The sequence below is a fragment of the Zootoca vivipara genome, chromosome 6 (assembly GCF_963506605.1).
Source record: "Zootoca vivipara chromosome 6, rZooViv1.1, whole genome shotgun sequence".
NCBI lineage: Eukaryota > Metazoa > Chordata > Lepidosauria > Squamata > Lacertidae > Zootoca > Zootoca vivipara.
The window spans coordinates 21,693,977-21,710,159 of NC_083281.1; the positions used below are offsets into that span (position 1 = coordinate 21,693,977).

Genomic DNA, 16,183 nt, shown 5'->3' on the forward strand with positions numbered 1-16,183 from the left:
CCATCGGGACGGAGATATAGAACAATGCAGGCAAGAACGAGCCGTCTCAGGAACAGTTTCTTCTCTAGAGCGATTTTGGCCTTAAATGGAAAGCCTGGACTTTGAAGTCATCTTATTTTACTTGTTATTTTGTATTATATTTACTGTTTTTAATTAGGTTTTTGTAATTTTGGATTATGCGGAATGCTTTATCGGAGTGGATGTAGCAACCGAGTAATTTCGTTGTTCCCGCAAGGGGACAATGACAATAAAGATATCTTATCTTATCAAATCCATTTTTTAAAAAAGGATTGTCGCTTCTGCAGTTAGAAAGGAGATGGGGAAATGCGTTAGGAAGTGCGGAATGAGCCAATGATTTGTGGGAAGACCTAAAAACACCCTCAAGCAAATCAGGATGCATGCATCTTTGTTGCATAAACACCGCGCAAACAAAGCGGGACAAAGGCCCAGTGAAGACCGGATGTAATCTAACCTCTGCGTAAGCAAATCAGGATGAATGCTCAACCCAGGACATCTGGAGGAGTTCCAGCATTGCAGTGAAGTAAATGAATCCCAAGCACTTGTGCACTTGTGAATATCGAATCTGTGCTGCAACCTATAATGGTTATGCGATGCTGAATCATAAAAATGTAATGCATGTTTTAAAATGAGTCATATGATCACTCTCATTGGCCAGCTGCAATACTCAGAGGGGTGGAATTGTTTCCTCTCTCCACCCGTTGAGTAAATACGCAACCACTATAACAAGAAAGAGCAGGGGCGTAGCTGAGCGGGCTTTCTACCTGGAGTTTGTAGCTGGAGGCACGCGGCTTTGGAGGTGCGGGGGGGCAACGATACCCCGCCACATAACGACGCATGTACAGCATCCCGCTGCGCATGCGTGTTACGTAGCGGGGTATTGCCCCCCCCCAGCGACTCCAATCCATGCACCTCCAGCTACAAACTCCAGGTAGAAAGCCTGCTAAGCGTGGCGGGGGGGGTACCACTTGGCACCCCACCCCCGCGACTCCCAAGCTGAGCTTCCAGCCTCCCGGTAAAAAATCCACTTGGGAGGCTGGAGGCTTGGCTTGGGAGTCGCGGGGGTGGGGGCGCCAAGTGGCTGGCCAAAATATTCAATTTATTATCATTTTTAAGTAAAAAAAGCATATCTTCTTTCTCTTGCAAATTATGATGTGTAATTGTATTGTTCTGAGAAGAGTGGAATGAGAAAGGTGCTATTTCAGGGCTGGAAGAGGCAACAGCTAAGAGAATGGGAGAGCAGCGGAAATTTGCAGGAAGAGCCAAAACCTGGTCTAGGGAGATCTTAAACCATGGGTAGGCAGACTAAGGCTGGGGGGCCAGATCCGGCCCACTCTCCTTCTAAATCCGGCCCACAGGTGGTCCGGGAATCAGCATGTTTTTACATTGGTAAAATGTGTCCTTTTATTTAAAATGCATCTCTGGGTTATTTGTGGGGCATAGGAATTCGTTCTTTTCCCCCCTTCAAAACATAATCCTGCCCCCCATAAGGTATGAGGGACAGTGGACCAGCCCCCTGCTGAAAAAGTTTGCTGACCCCTGTCTTAAACCCATCCCACTCGCAGAAGCAATGAATTTTTAGAACAGTTGTGATTATACTTAATGATAACCAGAGTTCAGAAACCAGCTTTCAGTTGCGCTACCCTACCACTAGGAACTAGTGGATCTGTTTGTTTCAGTTTTTCATTTTTCCAATCTTAAGTTCAGGAAGGAAGGGAGATAGACTTGATTTCTGATTATATCCCACGTTTTTTCAAGCTTCTAATCCCTAAGGATTGCGGGATATAGGGTTGTAAAAGCACTCTTTAACCAATCAGCTTGGGAATGGGAACACTTTTTTATTGCTGTGCTTACCGAAGAAGTCAGCGACAACTGCCAAGATCCCCAGCTGGCATGGCAATGGAAGATCCCTATTTTCATGTAGAATATTGTCCCCATCCACTACTGTGACCTGGTCCCTTGCTCCCCAGCTCCCCCCCCCCCAGGCCCAGGTGCCCTCTTTTGTCACCTTCCTTCGATCACCCGTCACTGTAAAAGGAGAACACAATGTTTCCATCTGTCAGAAACAAAACTGAAAGAAGACAGTCCAGCTCACTTCCCCCTTAAGTTTAAGTCATGCAACACCCAACTCTCTCAAACAAGTTAGAAAGAAAGATAGCAACTCCTACTAGATCAGTGACTGTCCGAAAGCAGAACTAGCTGCACCGGTGCCAAGGAGAACATTAAGATCTAAATCGCTGGCGGAATCAGGTAGGAACTTCCCAAGTCTTGCTTGTGTTGTGTGTATTTATAGGATCCTATAAATATTCCTGGGAATAATTTCCCACCGTGCAATTTAAAAATTGTAGGCAGTATGTAATGGGATTTTTACATCATATTTGGGCTCACTGTGGTTGGAGTGAGAGAAATGAGCCACTGTTGCAATCTAACCCCAGACAGGATCAACTTCAATAACAAATTGTCATTTTTTGTGTTGAATATATGCTATATGGTAATTTATGGACCTAATACGTAGGTATCTAAAGTCATTTGCACATAACATAACAAATCAGAACATACACAACACAAAACACCGCTGCTGTATGTAAACTTTATTTTATTTGTTTTTTATCTTATATTTTGGAAATGTACATCCAGGTGTTTTTTTCCTTTAATTTTTTTGGGGGCCCCAAGAGAGTAAGGCCCTATGCTATAGCTTGTTTAGCTTATACGTAGATCCAGCACTGCAATCTAACCCCAGCCAGGATCAACTTTATAGGCTTTCATATAGGAGGGGGCCACATAGCTCAGGAGTAAGTAGGTAAGTAGGAGATAAATTCAATTTGGTTTGCATTTGGAGGGGAAATAAGGTTAGCAACCCTAAGAGCATCGGTCTAATGTGGAAGGAAGATCAAAGGGTCAGCACAAGAAGGACAGTCTAGGAAGATTCGGAGGTTCCTCTTTATCTGCCTTTCCCATGCAGGTACAGTGGTACCTTGGTACTAAAACAGCTTGGCTCCCGAACAAATCGGCTCCCAAACACCACAAACCTGGAAGTGAGTGTTCCGGTTTGTGAACATTTTTCAGAAGCTGAATGTCTGACACGGCTTCCACGGCTTCCGACTGAGTGCAGGAAGCTTCTGCAGCCAATCAGAAGCTGCGCCTTGGTTTTCGAACTGTTTTGGGAGTCAAACAGACTCCCGGAACGGATTAATTCCAACTCTGTATACTAGGTGTGCATGCAGTCTATTCACTTTAAAAGGGGGAGGTGACTGCATTGCCACAATTATTTTGAGATACTAAAATGTAACCACAACAAATTATCTTAAAATAGATGAAGAGGACTACTACTTCATCCTGAAGAGGATCTAGGAGTCTTGGTAGACCACAAACTTGACATGAGTCAGCAGTGTGATGCAGCAGCTAAAAAAGCCAATGCAATTCTGGGCTGCATCAATAGGAGTATAGCATCTAGATCAAGGGAAGTAATAGTACCACTGTATTCTGCTCTGGTCAGACCTCACCTGGAGTATTGTGTCCAGTTCTGGGCACCACAGTTCAAGAAGGATACTGATAAGCTGGAACGTGTCCAGAAGAGGGCAACCAAAATGGTCAAAGGCCTGGAAACGATGCCTTATGAGGAACGGCTTAGGGAGCTGGGTATGTTTAGCCTGAAGAAGAGAAGGTTAAGGGGTGATATGATAGCCATGTTCAAATATATAAAAGGATGTCATATAGAGGAGGGAGAAAGGTTGTTTTCTGCTGCTCCAGAGAAGCGGACACGGAGCAACGGATTCAAACTACAAGAAAGAAAATTCCACCTAAACATTAGGAAGAACTTCCTGACAGTAAGAGCTGTTCGGCAGTGGAATTTGCTGCCAAGGAGTGTGGTGGAGTCTTCTTCTTTGGAGGTCTTTAAGCAGAGGCTTGACAGCCATCTGTCAGGAATGCTTTGATGGTGTTTCCTGCTTGGCAGGGGGTTGGACTGGATGGCCCTTGTGGTCTCTTCCAACTCTATGATTCTATGATTCTATACTCAAAATGTACACCATGCATTTAAAGCCCCGCTAAGTTAAATGGGACTTACCCCCAGGTAGGGATAGAACAGAAATTCAATTCAGTTAATATTTAAAGGCAAACCTACCTAATGTGCTCTTTCTGAAACAATATGCGAGCCAAAGCGCAGCCACACTTCTAAATTTGCACTACTTTGAATTTTGCAATGAAGTTGTCTGTCCAGCTGACGTGTATCAAAATGCATACACTAAAGTAAATTGTGCATTTTAAATGGTGCATTAAAAATTGTGCATATATTAGTGAAAATAACATGAAAACTCATGATCTCAGGGAAGTCGCTTAGGAAAAAACGTGTATATTAGGCAAAATTTCAAATAAACGTGTGTGCTAGGAGAAATTCGCTAATGTTTGTGAGCACTTTCAAAAATAATAATTGGAGAATTGAAACCAACAGGAACTATAATTGACAGATTTGCCTATCCCTAGTGGTAGGATACAAGATTTGCATGCAGGAGGTCTTTATATATATATATATATATATATATATATATATATATATATATATATATAAACTCCAAAATCCACAATAGGACAATGCCTTCATTAGGACAAAACCGAAATGCCACAAAATAGTGTCAGGATTTCAGGGCCTTCCCAAAGTTGGCTAAGCGAGTTGCCGTGTTTTGGGAAGGAGGTGTGGAAAGGAGGTGGAATGGTTCTAGAACCCTCTCAGAGCCCTCATACCTTCTTCCCAAAGCCTAGTGCCTTGCTTACCCAGCTTTGGGAAGGCAGCATGAGGCCTGTGGTGGGGGTAGGGGTGTCAAATGTTGCTGAGGGCCACCAAAAAAGGCCTCAGGGTTGGACTGCACATTGGACAATCCTGTCATAATAGCTCCCAGCACCCTTACCAAACAACAGCTCCCAGAAAATGTGTGTGTGTGGGGGGGGGTCATTCGCTGCTCCCCACTGTACACTTGCTGCTGGTCAGGGTAGATTCTGTGCTACCGTTTCCCCCGAAAATAAGACATACTCATAAAATAAGCCGTAGCAGGATTTCGAAGCATTTCGCAATATAAACCATACCCCAAAAATAAGACATGGACGTGGCGTCTCCTGGCAACAGCTCACTGCCCTCAGCCATGCCACACGGAGTAGGGGCCCTTGCCACTGGAATAAGACCCCCCCCAAAAAAAAAAAGCCACAGTGTGTCTTCTTGAGCAAAAATAAATACAGTATAAGAGAGTGTCTTATTTTGGGGAAAACACGGTAGATGGACCAATAAATAACCTGATTCAGTTTTAAGGCAATTTCATAAAATGGTGGGCAGCGCTTTTTTCTGGGGGGATGCAGAGGTAGGCATACCCCTAAACATTTTATGCATCTACATTTGGCCTCATTGAGGGGCAGTATTTCATTATGAGTAGGAAAATGAGAGTACCCCCTAAACAGTTGTTTTTTAATAGAAAAAAGCACTGGAACTGGGAGAGATCGAGTCCTAAGCGCCCTTATGGCATTTGTTTTATGGCACAGAGCAACTTATTTGGTTATGCTAATTGTGGTGCTTAACTTGCCAGACAAATGCACTATCCAGACAAATGAGCTGGTTTGGCTAGCTTGCTTTCATACATTCTACATGGCCCCCCCCTACCCTAGATCACAGGTCTGGAAGGTGCACAGGGTTCTGTCCAGACTGCCCCCCCCCCAATGTAACATATGTTGACTTACCCTACCGTTTTTATAAAGTATTGTTGCAGTGCTTGCTTATAAAGTTGAGGGGGGGACCTAATACTCAGGGCCGGCTCTAGGGGTAGTCTGGGTGGCGCGGGGCGCCAGGGCGCCAGCCGAGTAGGGGGGTGTTGTGTAGTGGAGCCGCGCGGAAACCATGCTGTGGCCGCCTACCAGCCGCAGCAAGAAACGGAGCGGGGTGGGGGCGCCGGAGCAATCTCCGCACCACGGCGCCAGGCGCCCGGCGTGCTTGAGACGGCCCTGCTAATACTCAGTAGAAATAAAAGATAAAAATCCATGACCTGTGCTTCCTCCAACTGTATATTATGCTACCTTCCCAACAGAGTAGTGGTGGTGTTTGAAAAAGTGCACGAAGATCAGTGATCTTCCTATTCTAAAATAAAGCTGAGAAGAGAAATATGCAGGGCTTTTTCCCCCCAGCCGGAACTCACTGGAACTCAGTTCTGACACCTCTCAGGTGGGCGCCATTGCCATTACAAGAGAACAAGGGAGGCATTCATGGTGAGTTCTGGACTGGCACCTCTTTTTCATGAAAAATAGCACCACTGTCGCTGCTGCACCAGACCTTGCTGCTTCTCACTTCCTCCTCGGGCAACAAACTAAGTTCTAATAGGTCCGGATGAGGCGGGGGAGAGGAATGGAGGGGCCTCTTTTTACTTAAAAGGTTCTGCTTTTCTTAACTTAGCAGCTGCAGTCTGCAGAGCACCCCAAAGCTCTAATTTTGCAATGGTGGCATTCTCCGATCATGCCGCCTCTTCCTTCCTTCCTTCCTTCCCTCTTTCCTTCCTGGGGCTGGAGAATGAGCTGTGGTTGGTGGCAGAATCAAAAGAATAGAAGTCCATTAAAAAGTCAGGGTCAAGGAGCACTAACCTGCAAATAAATGCCAATGTATATAGCAAAAGTCACCAATTTTTTTTGGGGGGGGGGTCCATTGGCTCCAGGGGCAGTCCGTGCATTAGGCGAGGTGAAGCCATTTGCTTCAGCCAGAGGATCCGACCCCTGACAGCAGCTAAATGCCCGGAGTTGTTCCTTTTAAGTTTCCTTCTTAGACCCACAAAGCTTATTAGCCTCCCTTGCCACACACGCTTGCTCCTGTGGTCGTGACATTGTGAGCGTGCTCCACTTTCCTGAAAATTACACCAAACTGGAGCAGGTGTCCCGCTGTAATATGGCACCCTGTGTGAGGCCAAAGTTTGGTGCCCCCGAATGGGTCTTCTCAATTATAGATCTCAATTTTGCACCCCTTCGGCTTGGCGCCTCGCGTGGCGAAGCCACTTGGACCATCTTAAATCTGGCCCTACAGCAAGTTGGAAGGGTGATGCTTTTTCTCACACCCCATGCTCCCCGAAGATGTGCTTCTCAAGGCTCAGGTTAATTCTTTTATGCAGTTCCATTGGAAAAATGAACTAGATGTGATTCTGCATGCGTTGAGAGGGCTGAACAGGGTGTGTGAGCAATGCTGGATAAGCTAAACAAGCTATAGCTTAGGGCCCCACTCTCTTGGGGGGGCCCCGAAAAATTTAAAGGGGGAAAAACTGGATGTACATTTCCAAAATCTAAGATAAAAACAAACAAGATAAAACCTACATACAGCAACAGTGTTTTGTGTTGTGTAGGCTCCTACGATGTAAGTAATGGGCCCCGCCTGCTAGCCTGCTCCCTAAAATATCACTGGTTTGCACATTTCTATATATAGGGTGCCTACATTCTGCATGGACTGGTTCCATGCAGTTGCAGACCTCAGTGCAGCGCAGCTGAATGTAGGTCAAGCTGTTGCACCTGTTATCTAATATTAAAGAGTGCTTGTAGTTAAATGATCCGGCAGCATAGACTAAGGGTATATGAGTCTTATGCCTACTGATTGATTTCATGTAATACATAATTTATTTATTTTGATCCCATTATAAAATTACTTTAGAAAAATATTCAGCTTTATTATTTTGTAGGCCTATATTATTGTTTACTAGTACAGTTCCCTATTAACCCCACTTGCTACTATAATCTATATATATATAAATGTAGACTGACCCACTGGACCAATACTCCTCAGCTTTGGCCACAACCTCACTTGCCACTATGAGGGTGACACCATACCCTTTCCGTGTTCAGATGCCATACCTGTGCCGAAAAAACACCGTTTTTGGCAAATTTCCAAACCCACCACTCAGATGCAGAATTCATCATGCGAAAGGCTGGACTAGATGAATCCCAAGCCGTAATTAAGATTGCCGGAAGAAATATCAACAACCTCAGATATGCATATGACACAAACATGATGGCAGAAAGTGAGGAGGAATTAAAGAACCTTTTAATGAGGGTGAAAGAGGAGAGGAGAGTGCAAAATATGGTCTGAAGCTCAACATCAAAAAACCAAGATCATGGCCACTGGTCCCATCACTTCCTGGCAAATAGAAGGGGAAGAAATGGAGGCAGTGAGAGATTTTACTTTCTTGGGTTCCATGATCACTGCAGATGGTGACAGCAGTCACGAAATTAAAAGACGCCTGCTTCTTGGGAGAAAAGCAATGACAAACCTAGACAGCATCTTAAAAAGCAGAGACATCACCTTGCCAGTAAAGGTATAGTTAAAGCTATGGTTTTCCCAGTAGTGATGTATGGAAGTGAGAGCTGGACCATAAAGAAGGCTGATTGCCGAAGAATTGATGCTTTTGAATTATGGTGCTGGAGGAGACTCTTGAGAGTCCCATGGACTGCAAGAAGATCAAACCTATCCATTCTGAAGGAAATCAGCCCCGAGTGCTCATTGGAAGGACAGATCCTGAAGCGGAGGCTCCAATACTTTGGCCACCTCATGAGAAGAGAAGTCTCCTTGGAGAAGACCCTGATGTTGGGAAAGATGGAGGCCACTAGGAGAAGGGGATGACAGAGGACAAGATGGTTGGACAGTGTTCTTGAAGCTACGAAAATGAGTTTGACCAAACTGCAGGAGGCAATGGAAGACAGGAGTGCCTGGTGTGCTATGGTCCATGGGGTTACGAAGAGTCGGACACGACTAAACGACTAAACAACAACAACACCCACTCAGATACCTGGGGAAGCTGGGAATTATTCCAAAAAATCTGCAACTGACCACGCCCCCACCCAAGCTCCACCGCAAACCTCACCAGAACGCCATTTCACCACATGTGATAAAATGTACCTTCTACCTCTACATGTTTCGTGTGTGTTTCAGATCACCAGGGTGTGGAGCTACTACTATAGCTCAGCCAGGGCCAGATTTAAGTTTGATGAGCCCTAAGCCAGTGATGTCCAAACTTGGCCCTCAAGCTGTTTTGGGACTACGACTCCCATCATCCCTAGCTAACAGGTCAGGGATGATGGGAATTGTAGTCCCAAAACAGCTGGGGGGCCAAGTTTGGACATCACTGCCCTAAGCTACTGAAGGTAATGGGGCCCTTTTTATGTCCAGCTGTCCTTTGTCAACAACAAATTGTCTCTTTTTTGTGTTGAATATGTGCTATATGGTAATTTAAGGACCTAATAGGTATCTAAAGCCATTTGCACATAACAAATAGGAGTCTACACAACACAAAACACTGTTGCTGTATGTAGGTTTTATTTTATTTCTTTTTTTTATCTTATATTTTGGAAATGTACACACAGGTGTTTTTCCCCCTTTATTTTACTTTGGGGGCCCCAAAAAAGTGGGGCCTTAAGCTATAACGTGTTTAGCTTATACATAAATCCGGCACTGAGCTCAGGTTTCACGTGAAAGCTTTGGAGACCAGATTTGGAGGCAGCCGTTGATGTTTAAATGAAGTGATTTGGTCTCTATTCTTTCTGTAGGGTCCCAATTATAGGCACACAGTTAATATTTGCAGAATCTGCAATAAAAAGAGAAGTTGGGTTTCCCAAGCAGGACTGCAACATTCAACCTAATTAGGTGTTTTTAAAAACAACAACAACCCATCATTAATTTTTTTTAATTCTATTGATTACTTTTTAAGAAATAATTTTTATTAATATTCCTTTGTAACAATATGTAACAAAAACCATTATACAACAAACACCCTAGCTTCTTATGCAAAAAAAGGAAAAGGAAAAGGAAACAAAATAAAAATGAGGAAATGAAAGGAAAAACATACAGAAATGACATGAATTGTATTGATTTAAAGAAGTACATACGCTTCAATCACACAAGAACAAAAAGAAGAAGGAAAACAACAACTGAATGAAAACTAGAATTAAACATACACACAACGTACAAATTTGGGTTGTTTCATTCTCATTTTCTGGGAAAGCAATGTTGTGTTGGGTGGGTTAGTAACATTTTTAAATAAATATTTGTTTTATTTAGAAATATCAGGGTATTGTCGTCAAGGTTTTATATCCTCACTCAAAGCTGAAAAGTTACTAAGAATTCCAAATAGTAGCATATTTCACAAGAGGCATTTTAACACAGTTGTCATCATTAATATATAAAATAAAATTTTGCCACATTGTTGACCATTTTTTATTGTCCTTTAGTAGTACCTTAATTTCTTAGTTACGTTTTCAGCAGTAACTATGGACCAACTTGACTATACCATAAATCTTTCTTTAATTCCTCTAAATATTTCCATTTTCCTGCGATAAGCATCCTGGCACCTGACAATGAATATAGAATAAATATACCAAATCAGTTCTTCATCCAAACCATCTTCATTCAGCCCATCCCATATCCCCAGTAATGCTAGAAGCCTAAATTGAATGAAAAAGGACTTTGAAATGAGATGTGCCTTCTTTCTCCTGTAGGAGGAAATGCCTCATCTTAGATTGACATGACACATGTGTACATCACCTAAAAACAAAGAAAGCATGTCTTGCTTCAGAACCACGGTACTGTTTTTACTCAAATGGATATTTAATTGATAGATTAAGGAATGAATCAGCTACAACTCGTACGACGAATTCCAACAATGAATCACCTAAGATTCCATTAATCAGATGACATCCCTGTACATTAAATGGTCCTGGGGGTTGATTGGTGCATTTTATGCAGAGCTCCTGAGATGTCTTTATCCATTGTCAGGACTTGCTAAAAGCTTCCCTCTTTCAGCAAACATCCTAAATTGAGATGATTGTCCCAGTTGGGACCTGCCTTGAATTTGTATTGATTTTATGTATGGGTTGTTCTTGTTTTGAATTGTTCGTGTGTGATATATAAAATATTTTAATAAATACTTCTTCTATTTTTATATATGTCACTGTTTATTAAATTATAATTGCTTTAGGATGCCTCATGGAAAAACATCCATACATGAAATCATGATGATGATGATACTCCTAACTTTCAAACTCTCACATTGTCTTTCACAGGAGTTCAAAGAAGTCTCACAGTTAATGTTCTTTGGTTCCAGGTTTTTCTGGTGACCCAAGGCTTTTGGAGCTGAGCATCCCAAATCAGAGATGGGCCAATTGGGTCTCCTGCTTCCTTTCCTGGCTTTTGTTCTACTTCACACCCAATGGGCAGCTGCTTATGGTTTCAGGAACTGCATCCAGTCCATGTGGGATCCAGGTTCTTTCAAGTGCATGCAGCGCTTCCTGAAAGATGTCTCCAGCGCCGTGATGGACCTTCCCAACAATGCCACAGTGGTCAATGCATCCCATAATTTCATTCGGTTCTTGCCTTACGGGAGCTTCCAACACCTCCCAAAGCTGAAGGTCCTGCAACTGAGCTTCAACAAAATGGAAGTGATAGAAGGCGGGGCCTTCGAGAACCTCACGGACTTGAAGACACTCAATCTTTCCTGCAACAGCCTCGTGAATCTATCCAAAGATGTCTTCCTGGGTTTGCCAAACCTCACCTCCCTCATCTTGCACCATAACCGACTGAGCAAAATCCAGGAGGATACATTTAATCCATTTCAGAATCTCCTGGTGCTACAGCTCCATTTCAACAAGTTAGAGAACTTTGAAGAAGTAGTTCTGAGCTTAGTGAGACTGACAAGCCTGAAGGTGCTGAATCTCTGTAACAATAACCTGACCTCCCTGGAGTCTGAACCAAGGCTCCCCACTTCCTTGTCTACTCTCCTGCTATGTAACAATTCCCTGCATAGGGTGGACGTTAAGGAACCAGAGTTCCTGAGGAATGTAAAACGACTGGACCTTTCTTACAACAGGATCTCAAATGCATCTTCTTTTGCCACGGTCCACCTCCGAAATCTCAGCAGACTGGAGCTGGTAGGGAACGGCCTAGACATTTTCCAGGTCTTCAAAGTTTCTGACTTGCGGCCTTGGACCCTAGATTACTCTGGGTTGCATTTAAGTAAATCCCATCAGCTGACCAAGTTGTGTGAGCATCTCAGGGCATCCAACCATTCCTTGTCTCTCCATCTTCAGAGGAACAACATCAGGAACGTGAATAGCAGCACCTTTGGGGCATGCCCTCCCATCCTGCTGCTGGACCTTTCAAGGAACCATCTCAGGTCAGTGGGATGTGTAAGGGAAAAGATGGGTTGGGTGGTACAAAACCAGCTAAAGACTTTGATTGTGGAACACAACCTGCTGGGCAAATTAAAGTCCTGCTCCAAGACTGCTCCCTTAAATGAGCTGGCAACCATCTCCTTCCGCTTCAATCGTATCCTTTGGGTATCTGCTCAGGCATTCTGCTATGCCCCTAATCTGGAGACGCTCCACCTCAATATCAACAGCATTGCCATCCTGGACAAAAATGCCTTGAAAGGGTTGCAACACCTCAGGGAGCTGCGGTTGGATAACAACCTTCTAACCGATCTCTACGAAACTAGTTTTGACAGCTTGAAGAGCCTTAAGACCCTCAATCTCCGAAACAACCATGTTTCTGTCCTCTTCCCCGGTGTCTTCAAGAACCTTGGGAGCCTTTATATTTTAGACCTAGGGGGGAACAACATCCGTAGATTGACCAACACATCGTTTGAGGGACTGAGGAATCTCTCCAATCTCTATCTGGACGGCAATCATATTGAATACATTAGTCACTGGTTTTTTAAACCTGTGCAGAGCACTCTCCAGGTTCTGGACCTGAGAGCCAACAAGATAAACTACATCAGCATGACGCAACACAGCCAGCCTCCCTTCTTGAACCTGCACAAGCTCTATGACCTCAAGCTCCAAGGACAGCAACCTTATGGCTTGAAAATCATCCCTGCCAAGTTCTTCAAGGGCCTGAGGTCCTTGCGCTACCTCTACCTGTCAGAAAACAAACTTCTCTCCATTGCACCTGATGTCTTTGATGACCTAGGGCAGCTGAGGTATCTAAGCCTGGCTGATAGCAGTAACGGTATGGGGAACTTTCCACCTGGTATATTCAAGAATCTTAGAAACTTGACTAGTCTGAACCTGGAGAACGCAGGCCTCCGCACATTGACCCTGGAGGTCTTCGGCAACCTCAGCAGGCTGCACAACCTGCAAATGGGGAAGAACGAGCTTCAGACGATCAACAGCAGTGTGATGGAAAAGCTGGCCTCCTTGAGATACCTTGACCTACGCAAGTGCCCCTTGTCTTGCACCTGCGATAACATTTGGTTCCAGTTGTGGTTGAACAACAGCCAGGTGCAGGTGGTTTACCTGTACAACTACTCCTGCAATTCTGGGCAGCCTTCTAGCTATGTCTACAGCTTTGATACCTATGTCTGCTTCCAAGATGTGGGTGTGTACCTGTTCTTTTTCACCTTCCCGACTCTCTTGCTGCACATGGTGCTGCCTTTCCTCTACCACCGCACCTACTGGCGCCTGAAATACCACTTCTATGTCCTTCGAGCATGGGTCAATGATCACTGGAGGCACGGCAAGGACGACCACTACAAATTCGATGCCTTCGTCTCCTACAACTCCACTGACGAGAGCTGGGTGCTGGAGCACTTGGTGCCCAGTCTAGAAAAAGGAGGGGGTCCCGTCTTCCGTCTCTGCCTCCACCACCGGGACTTCCAGCCCGGGAAATACATTATAGACAATATAGTCGACAGCATCCACAACAGTCGGCATACCATCTGTGTGATTAGCCGGAGGTACCTGCGAAGCGAGTGGTGCTCCATGGAGATACAGCTGGCCAGCTATCGGCTCTTTGATGAACTCAAGGATGTCCTTATACCTGTTTTCCTGGAGGACATCCCAGAGCGGGAGCTCTCTGCCTATCACCGGATGCGGAAAGTGATGCTAAAGAAGACCTATATTTCTTGGCCTGCAGAACCCGAGGCTCAGAAGCTGTTCTGGGCTAAAATGCGAGTGGCTTTAAAGGGAGGGCACTCAGAGGAAAAGGAGGAAAGCATTTATTGGTTTGATAAGGAAGGCAAACCCGTGGTGGAATCAGTCTTCAAGGTGGCGGAGGAAGGTGACTAGTATGAAACACTAGTTTACCAGGAACTCTGTTGTTGTTGTTGTTTAAAAAATGTTTAATTGGTTTTCAGATCAAAGTTTTACAGTCCTAATGGTCAGGGGTCCCTTTACCTTTTATCCAATATACAACATAAAAACAAGATTCCAAAGAATCTCCTGGACTTCTCTCCTCCCCTTTGTGGGTCCTATTGTTAATCATTTCCTCCTGCATCTTTTATAATAATCCAGATCTTTTACATCTCCATTATATCCAAAATTCACAATTAAACTACGTACAGGTGTTATTCCAGTCCTACTAACAGTTTTAACTGTTTACAATTGTTTTTAAGATAAATTATAAATTTTCCCCATTCCTTATTAAAATTCTGGTCTTCCTCATTTCTGATTCTTCCGGTCATTTTTGCCAATTCAGCATAATTCATCAACTTAATCTGCCATTGTTCTCTGGTAGGGATTCTTTCAATCTCTGGGCAAATAACATCTGTGCAGCCTTGGTCACATACTGTACATAAATAGTCTTTTCTGCTCCCTTGAGATTTCAGTACCTAGAATTCCTAAAAGAAAAGCTTTGGGTTTTTATAGGGGGAAAAATACTTTAAACATTTTTTTCAACTCATTATAAATCATTTCCCAAAATTCTTTTACTACTTTACGTGTCCACAACTTATGAAAAATGTGCCTTCTTTTTACCAGGAACTCCTTTGAGGCTTGCTTGAAGGAGAGACAGCATGGAGTGAGACAGCTTCTGTTTTTAATTATCATCATTTCCTCTTTTTCCCTCTTTACTAGCAAAAAAAACCCAATTGCACTTCTCCAAATTTCACAGTGCAGTTCTCCAGACAAGGAATGGGTACAAAGATGCACTCACAAGGTGCATTAAAGTGTGCATTAAAAATGCATATATTTGTAAGAAGGAGATACAAAACGGGCAGAGCCTCCAAGTGCCCCTATTTTCCAGGGACAGCCCTGGATTTACAGAAGCCGTCCCGGTTTCTGATTTGATCCTGGAATGTCTTGCTTTTCCCTTGGGATGTCCCTATTTGTTTTCATTGGAGAAATGTTGGAGGGTATGGAGTCATGTGACCTCCCGATCCAAGGGGATCGGTCACGATACAACCTTTAGAAGACATCTGAAAGCAGCCCTGTCTAGGGAAGTTTTTTCAATGTTTAATGATTTATTATGTTTTTACATGTGGTGGATGCCTCCCACAACTGCTGCGGCAACCCAGTCAGATGGGTGGGGTATAAATAATAAAATTATTAATATTAGCATTAGTATTTAGTATTAGCCCTGCAGAGGACCTTAAGGTCCATAAATAATAACACTTTGGAGGTCCCGAGTCTCAAGGAGGTTAGATTGGTCTCAACTAGGGCCAGGGCCTTTTCAGCACTGGCCCCGCGCTCTGTCACAAGAGACCAGGGCCCTGCGGGATTTGACATATTCCCGCAGGGCCTGCAAGATAGAGCTGTTCCGCCTGGCCTTTGGCTTAGACTCACTCTCACCCCTTATATGGGATCTGGCATATAAATTTTCCCTTGGCTTTTTTTCTGGCTCATGTAGGACCAGCATGGATAGCTGGCTCACGTGAATATTTGATGTTTCCTCCTTTTATGGTCTTGATTTATGGGCTACACTAAAATGAGGCTGCATTTTAAGCTGTATTTTAAGCCATATTTTAATTAACTGTTTTGGGGGTTTTTTTCCTATTAAGTTTTATTGTAATTTATATTTGGTGTTCGCTGCCCTGAGCCCAGTATTTTGTAAGACATCCCTATTTTCATCAGATAAATGCTGGAGGGTGTGATATGTTCAGGGTGTGCATGCACCACACACCAACACCCAGAAAGTTCTCTATCCGTGAAAGCTGGTAGAATGCACATTTTGCCACCACTGAAATAGTGGCGAGAGATTTGAGCAGTAGAATGTGGTGGTGGCAGAAGGGACTGCACCACTTCAAGTTGTTGTGGCGGGAGGGGGGGTGCTCCTCCGCATTATTTCTTATAATTACCATATTTCATTTACAGTATTAATTACTTCCTACAAAATACATTGACGTGCTTTCACAATAAAAACATCAACAGCTTTCACAATAAGAACATCAACAAA

The 16,183-nt window shown here is 43.8% G+C and overlaps 1 protein-coding gene across 1 annotated transcript; it reads left to right on the forward strand.

Moving 5' to 3' along the window:
- The first annotated feature begins 2,180 nt into the window (after window positions 1-2,180).
- Window positions 2,181-14,438, forward strand: LOC118086187 (toll-like receptor 13). The gene is made up of 2 exons (XM_035117531.2): window positions 2,181-2,268; window positions 11,121-14,438. Exon 2 carries the CDS (start codon window positions 11,170-11,172, stop codon window positions 14,077-14,079), a length of 2,910 nt encoding a protein of 969 aa, XP_034973422.2. The 5' UTR covers window positions 2,181-2,268; window positions 11,121-11,169; the 3' UTR covers window positions 14,080-14,438.
- The last annotated feature ends 1,745 nt before the right edge of the window (window positions 14,439-16,183 follow it).

Excerpts from the sequence above, each read along its gene's own strand:
- LOC118086187 (XM_035117531.2), top strand. The coding sequence starts at position 11,170 with ATGGGCCAATTGGGTCTCCTGCTTCCTTTCCTGGCTTTTGTTCTACTT.